The sequence below is a fragment of the Oncorhynchus tshawytscha genome, linkage group LG09 (assembly GCF_018296145.1).
Source record: "Oncorhynchus tshawytscha isolate Ot180627B linkage group LG09, Otsh_v2.0, whole genome shotgun sequence".
NCBI lineage: Eukaryota > Metazoa > Chordata > Actinopteri > Salmoniformes > Salmonidae > Oncorhynchus > Oncorhynchus tshawytscha.
The window spans coordinates 72,079,729-72,102,743 of record NC_056437.1 but is presented as its reverse complement, the minus strand read 5'-3'; the positions used below and the strand labels follow the sequence as shown (position 1 = coordinate 72,102,743).

Here is a 23,015-nt window from a genome sequence, read left to right as displayed (position 1 = left end):
TGTGTGTGTGTGTGTGTGTGTGTGTGTGTGTGTTTGTGTGTGTGTGCAGGGCTGGGTAGGTTGCTTTCTAAATCTAATCTGTTAGTTACTAGTTACCTTTCAAAAATTGTAATCAGTAATGTAACTTTTGGATTACCTACATTTTGTAAAGTAATCTGATTACTGTGTGTGTGTGTGTGTGTGTGTGTATGTGTGTGTGTGTGTGTGTGTGTGTTTGTGTGTGTGTGTTTGTGTGTGTGTGTGTGTGTGTGTGCAGGGTTGGGTAGATTACTTTCTAAATGTAATCTGTTAGTTACTAGTTACCTGTACAAAATTGTAATCAGTAACGTAATTTTTGGATTACCCACATTTTGTAGTGTAATCTGATTACTTTCAGAAACTCACACACACACACACCGCATCCAGAACACAGAGCCAATATTTACCCAGCCGTCTGCACAACACAGGAGGATCAGATGTACAGACACATGAAAGAGGAACAGAAAAATGGAGAGAGAGAGACAGGGTGACAGGGAGAGGGCTACTAAAAAAAGAGTGAATGAGGAAGATGGAGAGAGAGAGAGAGCTGTGTTAAATGAGGGGGAAAGAGTACAGAGGAGCTGAATATGAGAAATAGTTTGGGTTGAAGTGAATGACACTGGAACAGCAGAACATTCTTCAGAGGTTTGTATTTTTACATCCAGATCCAACATGTTATTGACCTCTTTGAATCTGACTGACTCGTGGAAAAGGCTGAATGACCCGCAGCATAATGTGAGTCACTTACAATTCAAGTCTCGCCCTCTATTTCTGCTGTAATTCCCCAGATGACCAGTAGAGACCAGTGTAAGCAAATTAAATTGTGGGAGCTTATTCAGAACATGCTCGTAGAAATCTGTTTACAGTAAAACCGAGATTTATCTTGTCATTGTGCAAGAGAACAGTCAGCTCTATTGTAACATTCCAATGTTCAATAACATTCTGAGTATCATGCCCTACTAAATATGTCCCTAGCCCTAGTATGTAGGCTACATTTTCCAGCAGTGAATCTTGAAAAGTCTCAACTGTCATGTCCTCACCAGCGTTCTCTAGCCTGATTTTTCAAAGTGGAACTGATTGTAATGGAACAGCTGAGAGAGAAGCGGAGTGATGGTGGAGACACACAGTGTGTGTAAAGGAAAGCTTATTTGGATAAAATTTTATTTTATTTTATTTGAGCAGTATAACAGGCAGAGCTGCTGTCGCATGTGCCTGGAAATTAAACCATAGCCAAACAAAACCAGACATGCCCCTTTTTCATATGACCCACAGAACGTATGCTAAGTACTCAGACAATATGTTTGTTTTGTATTGACCAGATAAACGTTCATAGCAGTGGGCATGGAAAACCAAAACTAAAGTGCTTATGGAAAGTACCTGTATACGTCATTGTGGTAATTGTCTGGTATGGTGGCTGTATGGTTAGAAGCACTGTTAACCGCTTGTTCTTCACTGCAGTTTATAAGGTCAATAGACAGATTCCGGGAAGAGATTGTACTGTTTTTACTGCATTCATTTAATTCTCGGCAGCAGCCATGCCTGAACACAAAGGCACTATATCACTGTCCAAGGCAAGGAGATGGCATGGCATCTACTATTGAGTTCCCTCAGAGATAAGAGAGAGGGCCCCACTGTGATTCCAGACGATTTCACTAGAATCCAAGTCCAAATATGGAAGGAGAGAGACAGAGAGTGGGGCACATCAAAGCAAAAAGGATGAGAACACGAGAGGCAGGACACGCAGGGAGAGAGAGAACACTTTCATCTCCTCAGCTGCTACGCCTGATCATCCCTCTGTCGTTGTCATCGCCACGGCAACAGAAGAACAGCATTGAGAGGGTGCCGTAGAGGGAGAGAGAGTGTGTAAGTGGAGAGAGCACGCGAGGGAGGGAGAGGAGAGGGAGCTACAGGGTGACTGGGACCAGGAGAAACTCTGTGGCTGAAAGAGAAGAGAGGGAGAAGAAGGAAGAGAGAGTGAAGAGAGAGCTGTGTGTTTTTGTTGTTGCTGAACAACATGTGTCTCAGTGTGCTGCTGCTCATCTTTCTCTCCCAGGCAGAGTTGGGGAGAGTTTGGGCTCAGCAACAAACAGGTAAGCTTTTCTTTCTCCCCTACCTCTCCTGTGTTTTCCATTCTGATTCTCTTGTCTCAGTGTACTTCCTCACCTTTCTTCACCTGTTGTCTACTCCCTCCTTCTCTCCTCATTTCCCCCATGCATCACTCTCTTCATACCACTGGAAGTTGGTGGCACCTAAATTGGGGAGGATGGGCTTGTGGTAGTGGCTAGAGCAGAGTTAGTGGAATGGTATCAAATACATCAAACACATGGTTTCCATGTTTGATGCCATTCCATTCGCTGCGTTCCAGCCATTACTATGAGCCGTCCTCCCATCAGCAGCCCCCATTGCTTCACACAGCCTCTCTTCAGGTCGCTCGGGTGTTGCACTTTCTGCCGTACAAAATACCACCTCATCCAGGCGCTTCTCTCCCTTTTTTAAATTCCTGAATCATCTTTTATTTACATAACATATGCCATTTACATCTGTCCATCTCTCTTTCCCCTTCATGGTTCTCCCACATCCATCCTAAGATGTCTCAACAACTTATGATCTCATGGAATAATAGCAACTTTTGTATTTAACATGAAAGAAAAGCTGTAAGGGTTATGGCATTCTTTTTTATTTTGTATTTCATGGCTTCAATAACCTACGTACAGATGTCTTTGAAGACACTGTTTTTCACTAATTGACTTATATAAGGGAAATGGTACAGGTTCATGATTGTGTTTGGAAACGGGCACACCCTTGTACTCTTTGTTTGTGCAGAAAAGTTAGTTCCTAGTTTGCAATGAAAGTGTGACCATAAAAAAACACCATGGTCCAGAAACGTGCAAATGACTCAGAATAACAACCCACAAAACAGCTTCTGCCTAACATTAGATTTGGACGTATTTCTCCCTGCCACTCTGCTAGCCTAAAAGTCAGGCGGTCCAGGGTGTGAAAGGAGAGGTGAACAGACAGAGAGAGAGAAACTGTAGGGGAATGTAGGCAAAAAAGGTGGTAGCTTGATGAATCGTGTGTGGGTTTTTTTAATCCTTTATTTATCCAGGTCTTTCTCACTGAGATAAAATCTATTTTTTTCAAAAGACACCTGGTCCAACAGCAGCAGGGGGAAAAAAGTTTCAGACACAACATTGAACAAAACTATACACACCGATACAGTACAACAATGACATATTACATGTGTGTTTGTATGTATGTGTGTTGAAAGTGTATGCATTTCTGTGTGCTTGGGGTGTGACAGGAATGCTTGTGGACCGATGGAGGGGGATGCATCGCGATGTGTTTCTCCTCCTAGCCATGTAAAGCCTTTCATCAGAGATTGAGTAATTAGATTTGTCTCCACCACTGTCCCACCACTGCACTCCTCTTTCTATGATCTCCTCACTTTTCAATAAATCCTGTAACCCTTATTAGCCAAATCTCTGCTCCCAATTCCTATTTGATTTCACTAGTACTCTTCGCTGACTGTCTTCCTCTCGTGACCTTTGTTTTGCTCCAAAATCCAAGGCAGATGCATCCCATTCTCCTGCCCTGATGCTATCTACCACTTTCAAAACAACAACAGCTCTTCCCTGATACTATCTACCACCTTCAAAACAACAACAGCTCTTCCCTGATACTATCTACCACCTTCAAAACAACAACAGCTCTTCCCTGATACTATCTACCACCTTCAAAACAACAACAGCTCTTCCCTGATACTATCTACCACCTTCAAAACAGCAACAACTCTTCCCTGATACTATCTACCACCTTCAAAACAACAACAGCTCTTCCCTGATACTATCTACCACCTTCAAAACAACAACAGCTCTTCCCTGATACTATCTACCACCTTCAAAACAACAACAGCTCTTCCCTGATACTATCTACCACCTTCAAAACAGCAACAACTCTTCCCTGATACTATCTACCACCTTCAAAACAACAACAGCTCTGCCCTGATACTATCTACCACCTTCAAAACAGCAACAACTCTTCCCTGATACTATCTACCACCTTCAAAACAACAACAGCTCTTCCCTGATACTATCTACCACCTTCAAAACAACAACAGCTCTTCCCTGATACTATCTACCACCTTCAAAACAACAACAGCTCTTCCCTGATACTATCTACCACCTTCAAAACAACAACAGCTCTTCCCTGATACTATCTACCACCTTCAAAACAGCAACAACTCTTCCCTGATACTATCTACCACCTTCAAAACAACAACAGCTCTGCCCTGATACTATCTACCACCTTCAAAACAGCAACAACTCTTCCCTGATACTATCTACCACCTTCAAAACAACAACAGCTCTGCCCTGATACTATCTACCACCTTCAAAACAGCAACAACTCTTCCCTGATACTATCTACCACCTTCAAAACAACAACAGCTCTTCCCTGATACTATCTACCACCTTCAAAACAACAACAGCTCTTCCCTGATACTATCTACCACCTTCAAAACAGCAACAGCTCTGCCCTGATACTATCTACCACCTTCAAAACAGCAACAGCTCTTCCCTGATACTATCTACCACCTTCAAAACAACAACAGCTCTTCCCTGATACTATCTACCACCTTCAAAACAGCAACAGCTCTGCCCTGATACTATCTACCACCTTCAAAACAACAACAGCTCTTCCCTGATACTATCTACCACCTTCAAAACAACAACAGCTCTTCCCTGATACTATCTACCACCTTCAAAACAGCAACAGCTCTGCCCTGATACTATCTACCACCTTCAAAACAACAACAGCTCTTCCCTGATACTATCTACCACCTTCAAAACAACAACAGCTCTTCACTGAGCTAAATGAATTGCTGTTTGTGTTTATCTTACACAGCATGAAATTAGATTATTTTATTTTTTACATGCAGTGTAAAAAAAAAAAGAATCTGTTTGAAATAGGATCAAGTGGAGATACCCCTCGAGAGCTTTCTGCAGCATCTTAACCAGATTATGAAAACACAGTTTGAGGGATGAAAATGAATTGTGAGGCTGCTGACCTCAGAGCTTGGCTCTCTGTTCTTTGTCCTGTTGAGAATTTCACTTAACAAATGACTTGTGTCTGGTCCAGCCATACTTGGGCCAAGCCTGAACAGAAAAAAATGGAATGGATAAATCTGGATATACTAAATATCTGTGTGGCTGACATCCACAGATGTGATTTCACTGTCGTGGAGATTTTGATCTGCAACAGCAAGGGTCATTGTGACATCGATAAAGACACTCCTGGCAAGTTTCAAGAGAACAGAAGGATCCGTGAAGTAGGGATAGAGGAGCAGGGAGGGAGACAAAGATCCTATTCATTATCTCCAGCACCATACCAGTGTCTACATACGTGTTCACGTCACCTTTCTATGATCTGTGGTCAAAAAGAGAAGAAGAAGAAACGTCCTAAAATAATGGTTATCTGTGACATCACAGAGTGGGATTAAAAGAAACAAATGAAAACAGTGATTTTCAAAACCTTGTTTGTAGTCAGAGGGGGGGGTATTTTATTGCTCCCCATGTCACTGTGCATCTCATAGTGTTTGAAAATCACCGTTTCTTAAGTGTTTTAAATGTAATGGTGTCATCGGCTAGAACATTATAACTTTATATTTTTTTTCTACAAAGCATAGAAATGCTCCATTTTCGCTTATGTAGAAATATTGTGCTGGAAATAATGAAAATGTGGTTGAAAAGTGGTAGAATTGCCCTTTAACAATTCTTTGGCAGAGTTAAAGAAAGTGATTTTCTGGATGATGAGGTGTGATGTTGGCATTGGGGAATAAGACATGGTTCAGCACTGATCTTCATTGAGATGCCTGACTTAGTTCGTTATGGGCTTTGTCTTATCGTACAATGAAAACCAGAATTAATTCCTTTACCTCATCCACTGAGAGATTGGGTTTCACCATAACAAAGGAAGTATGAGGTCATCACTGCTCTCTTGTTTTCATAGAAGAGATCTTGGTGTTTTTTCAAAATGTAAAATCTCTTGTTTCAGCATAACACCTGCTACCTTATAGGCTTTATCATATATACGTTTTTGGGTATTATGCCACCCACCAAGTCTTATTTGACTGATATGAGTAATGTGTTCAAGTTATAACGTGAGGACAATTTGCTTGATGCAAGTTTTTCAGACTCTTCACAGTCACTTTCCGTTGGCATTCTGGATGGTGGTTGTTCCTCTTGTGGTTCTGACTCTACAATTACCACTGCAGCTGTAGTGAGTGAGTGTGTGTGCATGCAGTATGTGTCAGTGTAAAGCAGGGATGGGCAACTGTTGGCCTGCAGGCCCTTTTTGTAGGCCTGCGGACCAAAAGAAAAGAAATATATATATATACTTTTTTTTAGGAACTCAGTTGGGTCTCACCTTAATGTTGAGAGTTAGAATAATAGAATACACAAAGTGTAAAACTGATACTTTTTCTCTGCGCCTCATGGGCATTTAGTTATCACATTTGAATTGCATGAAATTAGGTATAAAATTGCAGGCAATGCCATGACCTGGTCACAAAGCCTAATAATCAACGTACATTTCAATAATCCATAAGAATGGCTGAAGAGAAATATTTAGCAATATTTTTGCCATATTAGGTCAAAAGTTCACTTTTTAATTCAGGTATCAATGATCTTTTGCTGTGGGTTTTGTAGTTTCAAGCTTTTATTGTCACGTGCACAAGTACAGTGAAATGCCTTTCTTGGAAGCTATTTCCTAATGCAGTAACCAATATCAATGTAGTGCTATAAAATAAAGTAGAACAAAAACACACAGGAAATAGAAACAAGAACACTGCAAAGTAAGTATGCTATACACAGAGTCAGTGTCTATATCATATTTACAATCTGCAGGGATACAAGAGTGATAGAGGCAGATATGTATAGGAGTAAGGTGACCAGGCATCAGGATATATGATAACAGAGTGTCAGTGTGCGTGTTATGTGTGTGTGAGCAAATTAAGTGCATGTGCTAGAATGTCAGTGGGAGTGAGTGTGTAGAGTTCAGTGAGTGTGTAGAGTTCAGTGAGTGTGCATAGAGTCAGTGCAAAAATAAAAAAAGAAGGCAGTCATATTCATACCATCGGCCACATTGAGTTGATCTGCGGAATTAGTGTGGCATCCGGCTGATCCTGGGCCAGCCCTGGCAGCTGCTCCCATGCAGGACAGGGTGTGCCCTCTCACCCCCGGTCTGACTGACCACTCACAGAAACCGGCCTGGAAATATGGGCTGAGTGGTTTCTTAGCATCAGGGTTATTTTAGTGCTCAGGCCAGAAGACTGTTTGACTGTCTATCGGCCTATGAGTTGTAGTTTTAACTTGACCATGTTGAGAGAGGGTGTGGTATAGTTTTTCTGCAGACCTGACCTCTGTTTTAGACAATTAAAATCAAATGAAAGGAAAGCCTGAGGTCTGTGACTAAGTGACAGTTGCCTGTGTTTAAGCAGGCCAGACACTCAGTGTGAGCCTTACATTATAACAGAGGAGGTGTTTATGTTATAATGGTATTCTCACTTGTCATATCCTATTTCTCCTCTGTCATCAGGCATTCTAATACAACAGTGGTTCCCAGACTGTGGGGTCGAGAGGTCGGCAGGGGGGGAAGTCAGTTGGGCTTTCAACATACCTTTAAAACTTGTAATAGTAGAAGGCACCAAATTGGGTAGTGCATCTACAGTTTTCGTCTTGTCATGTCAGTCATCGCAGACGTTAGAAAGATATTTATAACTTGTTTGAAATGTCCAGATCAACTAGCCCATTTTAGCAACAACAAAAAAATTGTCGATTTTTTTGCCCATTGATTTTGTTGTAATGTTTGAGGCACTCACTCTTGTCGTGATGAGTGTTTTGTCCTATATTTTAATTTCAATTATTTTTTATTTTTAATCCCAGCCCCCATCCCTGCAAGGAGGCCTTTTGTAAATAAGAATTTGTTCTTAACTGACTTGCCTAGTTAAATAAAATAAAAAATAAACTCAGATATCACATGAACACTCAACAGGATGTTCGCCAATGATGGAAGGGGGGCCAGAGTGAAAAAGTTTGGGAGCCACTGCAACACATGATTTATTACCCCCGCCTGCTGGTTTTAAATACAGACATTCTAGAACACTATAGTCACATATGCCTGATTCTTCAACTGGCTCTGTATGTTCTCTCTCTCTCTCCCATCTGGGGAGATGACCCTGGATTGTAGAACTGTGTTGGAACTGGGTTCACAAGAGAATTGGATGTTGTAGCCATAGAAATAGAATGGTCCTATATGTTTTACATCACCAACCATACCACACATCATTTCCCCAGAAACATGCTGCAGTGCTGGCAAACGCATACGTCTATGGGGAAAACGTGACACCAAAGATCCAATTGGACTTTTGATATTTTCTTTTGCAGAGACGGTCCCCGTACTTTTCCTCAAAAAGAAGAGCAAGGATACAAAACAATCTAGGACCAAATCTCCCTTGTGACACTACCCACTATCACAGGCCTCTCACACTCTTTTAGCATTTTAATTGCCCTTAAATTGCCCTTAAGTCCCCTCCATTTCCTTCACAGCCCTCTATATACTCCTTATCTCGCCTCTTGAAGTATTTAACTGTTCTCTGTAGAGTTATGCCGTATAATTACTAGCCTTGGTGCTAGTCTGTATGTTTCTGCTCGCTTGCCAAGCAGGCAGTAGGTAGCCTGCCTGTTAAGAGTGTTGGGACAGTTACTGAAAGGTCGCTGATTCGAATACCCGAACTGACTACCTGGAAAATCTGCCGATGTGCCCATGAGCAAGGCACATAGACCCGAATTGCTCCTGTAAGCGCCGCTGGATAAGAGTGTCTGCTAAATGAGTGTACATGTAAACACCTTTTGGAATTGTCATGCCAAACATATGTTTGTCTTGACAATGGAGTAGGCAGAAGTACAAACAGATCTGGGACCAGGCTATAAGAATGCATAGGAATTTAACTTACAGTGATTTATAGGATCTATATCAGTTATGGGATATAAGAGCCTTTAGCACAATTGCATCCAGTTGGACAGTGTAGTACATGCTTGCAAGATAGTGGTCATTATGTTTTAGTGATATAAAAAATATATATGACTGAACATTTCCTTTGAAATAGACCTCGGCTAGAGCCAATAAAAGCATACCATGTAAGAATCTCAAACGATAATGTCGACAAAATAAGACATTTACGATTTACAAATAGGATGGAGTGATAAACCCCTGATCGCCTGAGTCTATTTGAGATGAGGGGCATTAGATGAAACTTAGCTGCACTTAAACCCTCTTCACTCCCTTCTCTCAGCAATCATCCTACTAGCAGGACGGAACACATGCAAAACAGTCTGGATGGAAGAGTGACTCTTTACCACAAACAGTCCTTTAAATCAAATCAAATTATATTTGTCACATACACATGGTTAGCAGATGTTAATGCGAGTGTAGCGAAATGCTTGTGCTTCTAGTTCCGACAATGCAGTAATAACCAACGAGTAATCTAACCTAACAATTCCACAACTACTACCTTATACACACAAGTGTAAAGGGATAAAGAATATGTACATAAAGATATATGAATGAGTGATGGTACAGAACGGCATAGGCAAGATGCAGTAGATGGTATCGAGTACAGTATATACATATGAGATGAGTAATGTAGGGTATGTAAACAAAGTGACATAGTTTAAAGTGGCTAGTGATACATGTATTACATAAAGATGCAGTAGATAATATAGAGTACAGTATATACATATGAGATGAGTAATGTAGGGTATGTAAACATTATATTAAGTGGCATTGTTTAAAATGGCTAGTGATACATTTTTTACATCAATTTCCATTATTAAAGTGGCTGGAGTTGAGTCAGTATGTTGGCAGCAGCCACTCAATGTTAGTGGTGGCTGTTTAACAGTCTGATGGCCTTGAGATAGAAGCTGTTTTTCAGTCTCTCGGTTCCTGCTTTGATGCACCTGTACTGACCTCGCTTTCTGGATGATAGCGGGGTGAACAGGCAGTGGCTCGGGTGGTTGTTGTCCTTGATGATCTTTATGGCCTTCCTGTGACATCGGGTGGTGTAGGTGTCCTGGAGGGCAGGTAGTTTGCCCCCGGTAATGCGTTGTGCAGACCTCACTACCCTCTGGAGAGCCTTACGGTTGTGGGCGGAGCAGTTGCCGTACCAGGCGGTGATACAGCCCGACAGGATGCTCTCGATTGTGCATCTGTAGAAGTTTGTGAGTGCTTTTGGTGACAAGCCGAAGTGAGACCTCTTCCTCCACCTCCTGCCCTCTTATCAGAATCCTCTAGACAGGCAGGCTCCTCTTGTTGGCTTGGTGATAAGCCAGTGATTTAAGTACCGATGGCCTTGAGAGTTTTACTCTAGACCACTGAACTGATCAGAGCTGGCCAACTACAGCCCTGCTCCCTCCACACCCCTCCCTTACCAAAACATGACCACTCATTGCAATGCAGACCATCACAGATAGAATAAAGCTATACATATTGTGGCAATGCATTGCTGTTGCTATGCTTTACATACCATAAGAGGCACCTTATAACAATGACCACCTTGTATTTTATGCAGTCTGTTTTCCAACGCCCATCTCCATATTCAGCAGGCATGTTTCATTGATGCTGTAATGAAACAAAAGATGGCACATCAAGAAGAAATATCGTATTCGGAGTGCGTGCAAATATCAGACAAAATGAGCCCTGACAAATATGGGTGGTGCCAGTATGGTCAACACATTGCAAGTAATACTCATCCTGTGGCCGTGGTTTGATGAGGGCTTTGGATAGAATATCACTAATCGCTGGTGAAGTGATCACTTAGAACCACATTTTTTAGGTGTTGTGAATGAATGCACTTTCATGGTTTGAGCAGCTGGCCTGTGTTTTTCCCCCAGTCTACTAATTTTAGTGTGTGAGGTATGCCAACTTAACCGATAGGTTATATCACCAACACCTACTTTATGTCTCCTACCCACCCACACAAACACTTGCGGCCACCATAGAATCAGATCATTGCCAACACACATTCCACTTGCAGGTTATTTCAGTGTTTGGTTTAGCGTTCTATTTATGTACTAAACATAGGCTTCTTTTCAGATTTGTCAGAGACAAGCCACACGGACACAAACTGCTGGCTAGTGTTTGTCAAGCACCAGATTATTCACTTAGGGTTAACTATACCTAAACGTTTTGAACAGTTTAAATGAATGAAGTGATTTGACTCAGAAAAGGGCAGTTTATATGAAATGAACACCTGTTTGTGCCAGCCAGGGTTGATTCCACCCAGTCGGTGCAACAACAAAATCGGGTACCAAAAATGGCCATGTTCTGAGTTGGAGTTCTATCACACACGGTATACGATTACAACAAACATCTCTTTCTCTCGCTGATCTAGTAGGAAAATTCAAACGTGACCAGACTGCAGACTGTGTTACTATCCGCCCTGTTACCCAAGTCAGTTTGATCTGCTCAACAACAGTTATTTTCAGAGAGAATTTGCAGCAGCCGTGCTGACCACGGCATGTTCGTGGTGATTCCACCGGAAAGAGTGAGATTCACAGATGGAATCTCTTTGCTTTTTTGTTTGCCATATGCCTACCGATATTCGAAAACGTCCTTTCGTCTACTGAAAGCAAGAGACAAAACAGTAAATGTATACAGTACAGGAAGGTTCCCAAATTTAGGGTTAGAAGAGACACTCCGTTTGAAAAAAAAAACCAACACGTGCGGTAACGTTCATACAGTAAATGTGACGTCATGAACACACCCCCTCTTTCAGAGTCGGACGAAAAATTCCTAAAAGTTGCGCAACATTGAAGCTGTCTGAATCAGGAAAGCAAGTTCATCGGTTAAAAACTCATCATGTAATGACGTTGACAATAAGTGAGATTGTCAACATTGGCTGGTGTGTTTATGGGTATATTCAATATCTCCCTAACCCAGTCTGCTATCCCCACATGCTTCAAGATGGCCACCATTGTTCCTGTACCCAAGAAGGCAAAGGTAACTGAATTTAATGACTATCGCCCCGTACCGGCCACCCTAGACCAACTTCAATTTGCTTACCGCCCCAGTAGATCCACAGATGATGCAATCGCCATCACTCTGCACACTGCCCTATCCCATTTGGACAAGAGGAATACCTATGTAAGAATGCTGTTCATTGACTATAGCTCAGCATTCAACACCATAGTACCCTCCAAACTCATCATTAAGCTTGAGGCCCTGGGTCTGATCCTCAACACTGGGGTCCCACAAGGGTTCATGCTCAGCCCCCTCCTGTACTCCCTGTTCACACATGGCTGCATGGCCAGGCACGCCTCCAACTCAATCATCAAGTTTGCAGACAACACAACAGTAGTAGACTTGATTACCAACGATGACGAGACAGCCTACAGGGAGGAGGTGAGGGCTCTGTGAATGTGGTGCCTGGAAAACAATCTCTCACTCAACGTCAACAAAACAAAGGAGATGATCGTGGACTTCAGGAAACAGCAGAGGGTGCATCCCCCCTATCTACACCGACAGGACCGCAGTTGGAGAAGGTGGAAAGCTTCAAGTTCCTTGGTGTACACATCACTGACAAACTTAAATGGACCACCCACACAAACAGTGTGGTGATGAAGGCACAACAGAGCCTCTTCAACCTCAGGAGGCTAAAGAAATGGTCTTGTCACCTAAAACGCTCACAAACTTTTACACATGCACAGCTGAAAGCATCCTGTCGAGCTGTATCACCGCCTGGTATGGCAACTGCTACACCCACAACCGTAAGGCTCTCCAGAGGGTAGTGAGGTCTGCCCATTGCATTACCTGGGGCAAACTACCTGGCCTCCAGGACACCTACAGCACCCGATGTCACAGTAAGGCCGAAAAGATCATCAAGGACATCAACCACCTGAGCCACTGCCTGTTCACCCCGCTATCATCCAGAAGGCGAGGTCAGTACAGGTGCAACAAAGCTTGGACCGAGAGATTGAAAAACAGCTTCTATCTCAAGGCCATCAGACTGTTAAACAGCCATCACTAGCACATTAGAGGCTGCTGCCTATAGGCATAGGCTAGAAATCACTGGCCACTTTAAGGAATGTAACACTAGTCACTTAATAATGTTTACATATCTGGCATTACTCATCTCATATGTATATACTGTATTCTAAACTATTCGACGGTATCTTAGTCACTTAATGTTTACATATCTGGCATTACTCATCTCATACTGTTTTCTATACTATTCTACGGTATCTTAGTCCGTTCCGCTCTGACACTGCTCATCCATATGTATATAGTCTTAATTCATTCCTACTTAGAGTTGTGTGTATTGGGTATATGTTGTGTAATTTGTAAGATATTACTTGTTAGATATTACTGCACTGTCGGAACTAGAAGCACAAGCATTTCGTTACACCAGCTATAACATCTGCTAATCACGTGTATGTGACCAATACAACTGGATTTGATTTGATTTGATGATAATACACAAACTAGTCCAATGCAGATAACAAAAAAGAAAAAATAGTTAATATTCAAAGTTGACCTAACCTTATGTTTTATTTTCTGAAGGCTGATGAGGGATGGGCCTAGAGAAATGTAACCACTCTCAAATTCATAGTCTGAGCTATAGATGCGACTGTTAGGCCATAATGACCATCGTTATGTTTGGAGGAAAAGGGGGAGGCTTGCAAGCTGAAGAACACCATCCCAACCGTGAAGGACGGGGGGTGGCAGCATTGTGTTGTGGTGGTGCTTTGCTGCAGGAGGGACTGGTGCACTTCACAAAATAGATGGCATCATGTGGGAGGAAAATGTTTTGGATATATTGAAGCAACATCTCAAGACATCAGCCAGGAAGTTAAAGCTTGGTCACAAATGGGTCTTCCAAATGGACAATGACCCCAAGCATACTTCCAAAGTTGTGGCAAAATGGCTCAAGGACAACAAAGTCAAGGTATTGGAGAGGCTATCACAATTCCCTGACCTCAATTCTATAGAACATTTGTGGGCAGAATTGAAAAAGTGTGTGCGAGCAAGGAAGCCTACTAACCTGACTCAGTTACACCAGCTCTGTCAGGGGGAATGGGCCAAAATTCACCCAACTTATTGTGGGAGGCTTGTAGAAGGCTTCCTGAAATGTTTGACCCAAGTTAAACCATTTAAAGGCAATGCTACCAAATACTAATTGAGTGTATGTAAAGTTCTGACCCACTGGGAATGTGATGAAAGAAATAAAAGCTGAAATAAATCATTCTCTCTACTATTATTCTGACATTTCACATTCTTAAAATAAAGTGGTGATCCTATCTGACCTAAGACAGGCAATTCTTTTTAGGATTAAACGTCAGGTATTGTGAAAAACTGAGTTTGGCTAAGGTGTATGTAAACTTCGGAATTCAACTGTAAATTTTAGTATTTTGATCATTTGTGCAATTAATACAATCCCTCAAAAATGTGCGTGTCAGCAGTCAAGTTTTGAAAATAAAGCTTGATGTACAACTTTATCTCGCAACTGTATTCTATACAGAAATGGACACATTAAAAAAATCTAACGCATGGACAATGTTCTGTGCACATAAAACACAACACTGCTGACATAAACGAGAAGGCTTGGATGTTGTAACCAATGCTAGCCAGCATCTGTATGGCACTGGATGGCGACAGGCCAGCAGAACTAACAATGGAATCTAGCTAGCATAGACATATCCAGCACCACACATAGACAACATCTCCAGCACCACTCATGTAAAACACCTCCTGACTTAGATAGATGAATTGGCAACTAACCATCTCAATAACTCACAAGCAATTGCCATGCGATAAACAAACAAATAACAAAAATGACAGCAACAGATCATGACCAGACTGCACTGAGAAATGTCCCAAACCGAACCCAACACTTTCTGCTTTCAGCCCCCTACTCAAAGTACTTTAAAAGAAAACCAACCAGACGCAACTAAACAAAATGTCCAGTGGGGGGCTCTACATCACAACGTGCAATCAAAACCTGAATGAGGCTACGGCCACACATGGACAATTGAAAACGGATGAAATCGTATGTGCATTCTTGTTGAATCGGTAATTTCTGTCATTTCCAAACACAAAATCTCTATGTGGCTCCGGCCTGAGAAGCAGAATAACCAGATGCATTGTGGCCTCAAGCAGAGTGATGTCCCCACATGTGTTATCTGATAACCACGGAGGTCCTCAGAGATTGGTCCCTCCTAATCCCAGATGATTTCAAATCCACATTGAGTTATTTGTTTGGATAATGTTTTAGCAGAATGTTATGGAACATATGCTGTGTTGTAAGTAGCTTTGGGAACTGCTCACAACTTTGGATCCAAGAGACAGAACATTGCAGTCCGTGGGATATGCAAGACAAGGAGAGGAGGAGGAGGAGGAGAGAAAAGCAAAGCGGCAGACAAACAAGAAATCCTCAAGGCCTTTCTAGTTTGTTGTATTGTGATTAGACTGTGGTCCAGCCAACACACGTCTTACGTGTGTGTGTGTGTGTGTGTGTGTGTGTGTGTGTGTGTGTGTGTGTGTGTGTGTGTGTGTGTGTGTGTGTGTGTGTGTGTGTGTGTGTGTGTGTGTGTGTGTGTGGGTGCATGCATGGGTGCGTGCAGGTGCAGTTGTAGGAAAAAAGGAGTTCAAAAGTTAATATGCATGCCAGCATTCCCTCATGGCCAGAGATATGTTAATGCTATGTTCACATTCAGCCCACAATATCCAAACCATTGCATTGAGTAATACACACTCGGTTCAGGATTATTCAGTAACCAAAAGCCAGGGTTGAGGAGTAGTGAACCACATGTAGTTCAACTAGTAATTTAACTACATTTTGCATTAGCTTTGTGATAGTTTAGCAAAATTCTAATCTTGGTAGTGTTTTCAGAAGAGAATTACTTTTGTTTTGCCATGGGTGTAGCTACCTACTGAAGTTTTTTTGCAAAAAGAAAATATGGGTGATGTAGGCAAGAATTTCCTTTCTTTTTTAGCATAAGACCTGCCTAATTCTTACTTTAAACTGATTTGTGTTTAATGGGCTAAATTATACATTCTGTTAACATCTGACTCCAGAGTGTTCTGTTCTTCCAATTTGTAGTCCATGACATTTCAGATTTAGATATGATAATTTAGTAGTTTTGATGTAGTAAACTACTTTTTCAAAGTATCTTTAGTTAAGTCAACTATATTTTTCTTAAGGCTAGCTTTAGTGGAGCTTAACTTCCACCCGTGAGAAGTAATTTGAAGTAGCTTGCCCAACTCTGCCTAAAGCAGATGCTTGATTTGTTTATAATGTGACCGAGTGGGTTCCGACATGCACCTTCGGATTGACACTGACTTGATCTGTGTCACTGACTCGCTGTGTTTTGGACAGCGATGCGGTATCATGTGAATGGACAGCAGCATGATGAGAGGCCATCACACAGGACCCCCAGAGAGCCGTGGCTGGGTGACGCCAGGGTGGCCAGGGAGGTACTGGGAGGAGGACTGACCATTGACACCCTACCAGACAACATGACACACTTAGTGGTGAGTGGCGTTGCGGAAGTTGTCCAACAACTCACTAGTGTGGGCAAGATGTGTACGTACAGTATGTCAATGCGAGATTCACTTGTTCCAGTTGTGGTGGTAGAATACTGCTCCCTGCTGGCCTTATATAAAACAAATCAATGTTGAAACGCATTAGACTGCAAAGGGTATATTGAAAAGAGTTGAACAATGTAGATCAAATCAAATTGCAGTGAATCAGTTCAACCTTGCTGCTGAAATGTACAGTCCAAGACATTCAAGGATATCCTAAGGTTTCTAAAAGCGTATCCGCTTAACTTATTTAGTATGCACCCTGCATTCTTCATATTTAGTATCCCTCTCTTTTGATACTACTATGTAATAAACTGGAGACTGGAACTCTATTTAGAATGTGTGTTTGTTTGTTTATGTGGGCTTGCATTCAAATGTTGCTTTCACTGTTAACCCTGTTGTTCATTATAACATTTCATCTCCACTCCCCCTCACACCATTATTCTATCTCTCCCATCTCATCCCGCAACTTCCCCTCTTGCACTCACCTCTACTGTTTCTATTACAGGAGGACGCTGGTAGGTATTACTCATGGCGTAGTTTTGGCCCCGATGACCCGCGCACAGATGAACTCTGGGTAGATCTAAACGACCTAGGACATGGCCAAGTCAGAATGCATGGCATTTTGTCCAATACACACAGACAGGCTGCGGTGAGTTACACACTTAGATACACACACACACACACACACACACACACACACACACACACACACACACACACACACACACACACACACACACACACACACACACACACACACACACACACACACACACACACACACACACACACACACACACACACACACACACGTACGCTCATGCACATTTAATTTCCCTCCATCTCTCTCTTCCTCCTATTCCAGAAGGTTGCCCTCTCATTTGACTTCCCTTTCTACGGACATTATTTGAGGCAGATTACCATAGCAACAGGAGGTACATTTCATTATTCTTTCGACACATGGCAAGTTGTTCAAACTCAAACTTCTCAAACTTCAAACTTCAAACTTCTACTTCCTGCTTGTTACTTACGTTAAGCATAGAAGGAGTGAACTATTGTAACTACCAGTTGCCACTTGGCATGCATCTCCATAGAACCCTGACCTCTGACCTTCTTCAGGGTTTATTTTCATGGGAGCGGTCACACACCGCATGCTGACAGCAACACAATACATCGCTCCCCTCATGGCCAACTTTGACCCCAGCTTCTCCAAGGAGTCTACTGTGCAGTACCTGGACAATGGTAAGCCATAGAGTAACATTCAGACAGCGCTTGTTATTTGACTTTTGACCCTTGGTTGACCTCGGTGTGACCTGTCCTGTACTGACCCCAGGTGAGGTGTTTGTGGTGCAGTGGGAGCGGGTGAGACTCCATGGGAGGGAGGCAGAGGGGGCATACACCTTCCAGGCTGCCCTGCACCTCACAGGGACCATCACCTTCAGCTACAGAGATGTGAGAGAGACTTACAACATGCACACTTATGAACCTTGTACAACACGTCTCTGATTTGAATGTATTTCATCTAAACGCCAGGTACACTCTGTCAATTCTTCTCTACCTGTCTCTCTCACTCTTTCAGATACCTTTGCCAGTGGAGGTGATAAGTTCTGCTGAGCACCAAGTGAAGGCAGGGTTGTCAGATGCATTCATGGTGAACCTGCCTTCCCCTCAATCCTCAGGTTAGAAGCAAGGGTTCCCTAACCCACATCCAGGTTGGCAAGTCTTTGATGTCAAAGACTTTTGCTAAAATTATCTGAAATGATATCTCTCACATAGATGCCCAACGTCGGCTCTACGAGTACCATCGGGTGGACATCGACACAACTAAGATCACCAACAACTCTGCCTTTGAGTTCACTGCATTGCCTAGTAAGCAACTAATCTCTATCCCTCATACAGGCCTCTCAGACATTTCATCCTCAATAACCAGTCACAGGCACAGCTTAGCATAATGTTCATGCCAATGCCAATCATGTCGCTACAGAATCAAAACCCAGGTCTCTGTCTCTCCCTCCCTCTGTCCAGCCTGTCTGCAGCATGACAGCTGTGAACTCTGCCTCTCGTCCAACCTAACCTCTGGCTGTACCTGGTGCAACGTCCTCCAGAGGTGAGCAGGAGAGGAGTGTAGATCCCTGTCTGAATAAAGAAGTCCTTGTTTCTTTGTGTTTGACATCTGTGTCTGTTTCAGGTGCTCAGACGGAATGGACAGACACAGGCAGGAGTGGCTGGACTACGCCTGTTCAGAAGAGGTAGAATTGGACAATGTCAATGAACGTTCACATACTTTACATGTACTGTACATCAAATGTAAATCACATTCTCAGCTTCCTCTGTTAAAACCACAATTCTCATCCATTATATGGACAGGCCAAAGATGTCACCTGTGAGGATTATTCCAAGGGGGGACCAGACAGCTCTATTGACCCTTCAGTTCCCTCAGACTCTGAAGTCACCACACCCCTGGGGCCCCTTCCAGAAGGCCCTGCCACGGAGAGTAAGTCAAGTGTGTAAATGAGTGTGCCTGGGAGGGTTTATATCGGAGTATCAGAGTTCAACTGTGCCTCCAGCAGTGTTAAACAGAGCAAGAACAATGATGCCATAGTAATGCTCTAGCTCTCAGTGTCTGTTTTTAGCCAGTGCCTACAGTAATCTGAGTGTTCTTAGAACATGCAAAGAAATTGCACAGAAATGGAGTTCAGGAAAATAACAATGGCAGCAGTTTGAGTCCTAACTGTTCAATATTCAAACTGATCCTAAATTTGATCTTCCTGCAGATAACACCAAACGTGTGATTCTATACAATGGTAAAGGTGGGTGGATCTTGATTCCCTTTGAATAGTGTGTATGGAGCTATGTTACAGGATTGTGATTGTACATTGTCTCTCTTTCCTGGTTAGACGTGAAGACAGGCCCTCCGAGACAACACAACAGGTCAGCTCACACAGGAGTTATAGTAGGTGTAGTAGCTGCATTGGTGCTACTGCTGGCTCTGACACTGCTGGCTCTTTACATCAACTCTCATCCTTCTGCTGCCTCACCACTCTACATCCTACAGGTTAGTAACACTATCAGGGCTCACATTCAACCAGCTCTGTCAGTCTGTGTCCTGCTAGATGTAGACTTCTACTCCCATTCTCTTTAACCTTTTCAAAACAATGACCTGTTTGATCTTATTTCAATAGCGACGCAACAGCTACTGGCCCTCCATGAAGTTCAGGAAGCAGCGATTCCACTCCAACTACGCAGAGGTGGAGGTCGAAGGTCACGAGAAGGAGGGAATCATGGAAGCTGGACAGTGCTGACCGGACTGAGGAGCAACTGGATGATGAGGAGAGAAAAATGAGTTTGTAGGAGAGGAAGGCGAGAGCTTAGAGCTACACACACATTCCCTACTCTATTACACAAATAATGTTTTTCTGTTCATTCATTTTTCAATAATCACTTCAATATAGTCCATGTCTTTGTTGGCAAAAATATTGTATATACTTTTTGGTGGACAAAGTCTTAAACTCTTCTCGTACACATCCGTGACTCAGGTTTTCGGGAAAGGGACAAATGAGAGGCTTTTAGGCTTTGCTAGAATTTCTTTGTTGAGATCCAAGTTTCTCAGCAGGTACGGATTGCTGTCTCACCATTTACCACACACTTCCATGGGATGTGTAACTGGAATAAACTGTGATACATTATGGCTATCAACATCCATGGAAAAAACACTATAAAGGATTCTGTATCCCTGCACTTCCATGACAAGAACGAAGACCAGTTGACGATGTTCTTCAATGATAATCTCTGTACAGTTCATGTTTGAATGTTTTGTGCCTGTATTGCTTTTTTTCTATACCAGTCAAAAGTTCAGACACACCTACTCATTCAAGGATTTTTCTTTCTTTTGACTATTTTCTACTTTGTAGAATACTAGCAAGACATCACAACTATGAAGTAACACATATGGAATCATGTAGTAACCAAAAAAGTGTTAAAAAATCAAAATATATTTTATATTCTTCAAAGTAGCCACCCTTTGCCTTGATGACAGCTTTGTACACTCTCAAGTAAAGGGTGGCTACTTTGAAGAATCTCAAATATAACATGTATTTTGTATAACACTTTTTTGGTTACTACATGATTCCATATGTGTTATTTCATAGTTTTGATGGCTTCACTATTATTCTACAATGTAGAAAATAGTACAAATAAAGTAAACCCCTTGAATGAGTAGGTGTGTCCAAACTTTTGACTGGTATGCCAAGAATGTATTTCAGAAATTGATCAGAGGCAATTCAATGCTCTTCATACATGACTTTGACCTTCCAAATTAACCCCAGATTGAGGATCATGTTTTGAAATACAGTAATGTGAAAGAATAAAGCTATTAGAATGAATAATGTTAAATTATAATATATATAATTTCTGCATCCTGACCAGTGAAACCAATTCTGATTTGTGACAGCAGATGTCACCCAAACCAAACTCATTTGCAACTGTATTCCACGTAGGCCTTCACAGCAGCCTACATACATATTGTAGCAGATGGCATGATCGTCATGTGGAATAAAAAGCGTTGGCGTGTATTCTAGATACTTTTTCTGTGTGTCATGTTCACGATGTTGTCGTGCGCCTGTTCCACTGTGATGGTGGTTTCCACTAGATAGCCCAGCCACAAAGTAGAAATTGGCTTTATCAAACAAATTCATAGCAACACAAAATTAGTTTGTTGGTCTTAATTGAAGATTCGGGTTAGACATAAGGTTAACAGTGTGGTTAAGTTTAGGGATAAGGTTGGGTTTAAAATCAAATTGGAAGAATATACATTTTAGAAATAGGCGGAGTTTATAACTTTGCGGCTGTGGTAACTAGTGACGACCAGTGATGGTGGGGTGATAAATCTAGTTCCGCATTCCATGGAATCAACCAACTAAAAAGCATTGAGTATTGCTATTTGCGTTGGATTTCAGTATCAAATATAATATACGCTGATCGATCTCCATAGATTGATATCTGATCACGGGATTTATCTAATTATTAACGTCGCCTCTGAAATCAAGCGTCTCCTTGTGGGACCGCCCCCTTTCCTTTCTCCTCGGGAGCGCGGCATTGGAAAGAGAGGCGCCGTGCCCGCGCTTTACGTCTCTGGTTCGTGTACTGACAGCCAGCTGTGCGGTTAGAACGACAACAATCTCCGGGTTTTGATCAATCCAGCCGTCAAACTCGACCCGTATTGTTTGGGAAGAACACTTTTACTTGACAGATATTTTTGTTTTTATCGTTTAATTTATCCGACTACACAGCATTCCTCAAACATGAATCCGTCGTGTGGCAGATGTGGCACAATCGTGTACCCCACGGAAAAAGTGAATTGTCTGGACAAGGTAAGGGAAAAAATATTTATAACCAAACATTTGAATTCGCAGTCCCCTGCTTCTGTTTGTGTATTATACATTCCATTTTCAATGCAATTTTCTTTAGCGTGTTTAATGATTTGTGATGCCGGGGCAGGTAGGCTAACTAACATTAGCTAGATAGCACGTTACCTGTCTGTGGATGTGATTGTGAAAGACTAATAACGTTAGCTAGCGTGCTCTTTTGATTTGTTGATGAACGTTTAGCTAACTAGCTAATTAGGTTTACTAGTTAGTTATGTTATCTAGCTAACTAGACGTTTTAAATTCTGATATTTTTATTTCACATTTGCCACGTTGGATTTTCACAGATTTCAATGCTTGAACGAAGTGTTTCCTGTTTTCACCACAAACAAGCCAGTTTCGCTCGCTGCGTTAACGTCTGGTTAGCTAAGCTAACGTTATCAAATACAGAAATGTCGGTAGCATTGCCATCAGCCAAATATCAGACCAGTCAGTGTCAGATTGTGATTGATGGCATACCTCGATCAATTATGATTAACTAGTTTGCTGGTCACTAAAGATGAACTTTTACTCCATTGCATTGTGAAATCTATCTTACTAGGTTAGCCCAAATTGTTCATTTCAGTTCTAGCTAGCGAGATTAATGAGTATGTTCGTGATTTCAAAGTTAGTTGCTAACGTTAGTTTCAGTTCTCACCAAATCCAGAAATAAACATGTGACGCGTTACCATCGCGAATTTCATAGCCAGAACTTCCTGGTGTAATTTGTGTCAGTGTCAATTTGACTCAAGCTAAGCATCTTGGTTTTTCAGATTGGAACAATCATTTGGGGTTGTTCAGTTGCAATAGAGTGCCTTATCAAAATCCAATGTTTACTAGCAGCTCACACAAGCTACTCCGGATAAGGAAGTGTAATCTATCAGGGTGTGGAAGATTTAAAACTCAAAGGGAACAGAGCCATGCTTCACACGTTAAGGGAAATTGTCAATACTTTTT

General features: G+C 42.0%; 2 protein-coding genes across 3 annotated transcripts in view; both read left to right on the top strand.

The window, feature by feature from the left end:
* The first annotated feature begins 1,749 nt into the window (after positions 1 to 1,749).
* LOC112258611 (plexin domain-containing protein 1) lies at positions 1,750 to 20,562 on the top strand. 2 transcript variants are annotated; one of them, XM_024433106.2, is made up of 14 exons: positions 1,750 to 2,108; positions 16,448 to 16,602; positions 17,162 to 17,305; positions 17,522 to 17,591; positions 17,776 to 17,898; positions 17,990 to 18,108; positions 18,236 to 18,335; positions 18,433 to 18,525; positions 18,682 to 18,763; positions 18,845 to 18,905; positions 19,024 to 19,150; positions 19,431 to 19,460; positions 19,554 to 19,711; positions 19,839 to 20,562. In XM_024433106.2, exons 1-14 carry the CDS (start codon positions 2,033 to 2,035, stop codon positions 19,956 to 19,958), a joined length of 1,458 nt encoding a protein of 485 aa, XP_024288874.1. In that variant the 5' UTR covers positions 1,750 to 2,032; the 3' UTR covers positions 19,959 to 20,562. The 2 variants fall into 2 exon arrangements, with proteins under 2 accessions (XP_024288874.1, XP_024288873.1); XM_024433105.2 differs by having other exon boundaries at positions 1,752 to 2,108; positions 19,431 to 19,466.
* Positions 20,563 to 21,725: 1,163 nt separating this feature from the next.
* Positions 21,726 to 23,015, top strand: part of LOC112258628 (LIM and SH3 domain protein 1) — a 42,130-nt gene continuing 40,840 nt past the window's right edge. Inside the window, exon 1 of the mRNA XM_024433138.2 lies at positions 21,726 to 22,025. Coding sequence (XP_024288906.1) covers positions 21,957 to 22,025 — 69 coding nt within the window. The 5' untranslated portion in view covers positions 21,726 to 21,956. The remainder of the gene's footprint in view (positions 22,026 to 23,015) is intronic.

Bases quoted from the DNA above. Each gene is read 5' to 3' on its own strand.
- LOC112258611 (XM_024433105.2), top strand. From the start codon at position 2,033: ATGTGTCTCAGTGTGCTGCTGCTCATCTTTCTCTCCCAGGCAGAGTTG. The intron at 18,336-18,432 runs GTTAGAAGCAAG...TCTCTCACATAG, and splicing joins GCCTTCCCCTCAATCCTCAG to ATGCCCAACGTCGGCTCTAC. The intron at 19,151-19,430 runs GTAAGTCAAGTG...ATCTTCCTGCAG, and splicing joins AGAAGGCCCTGCCACGGAGA to ATAACACCAAACGTGTGATT.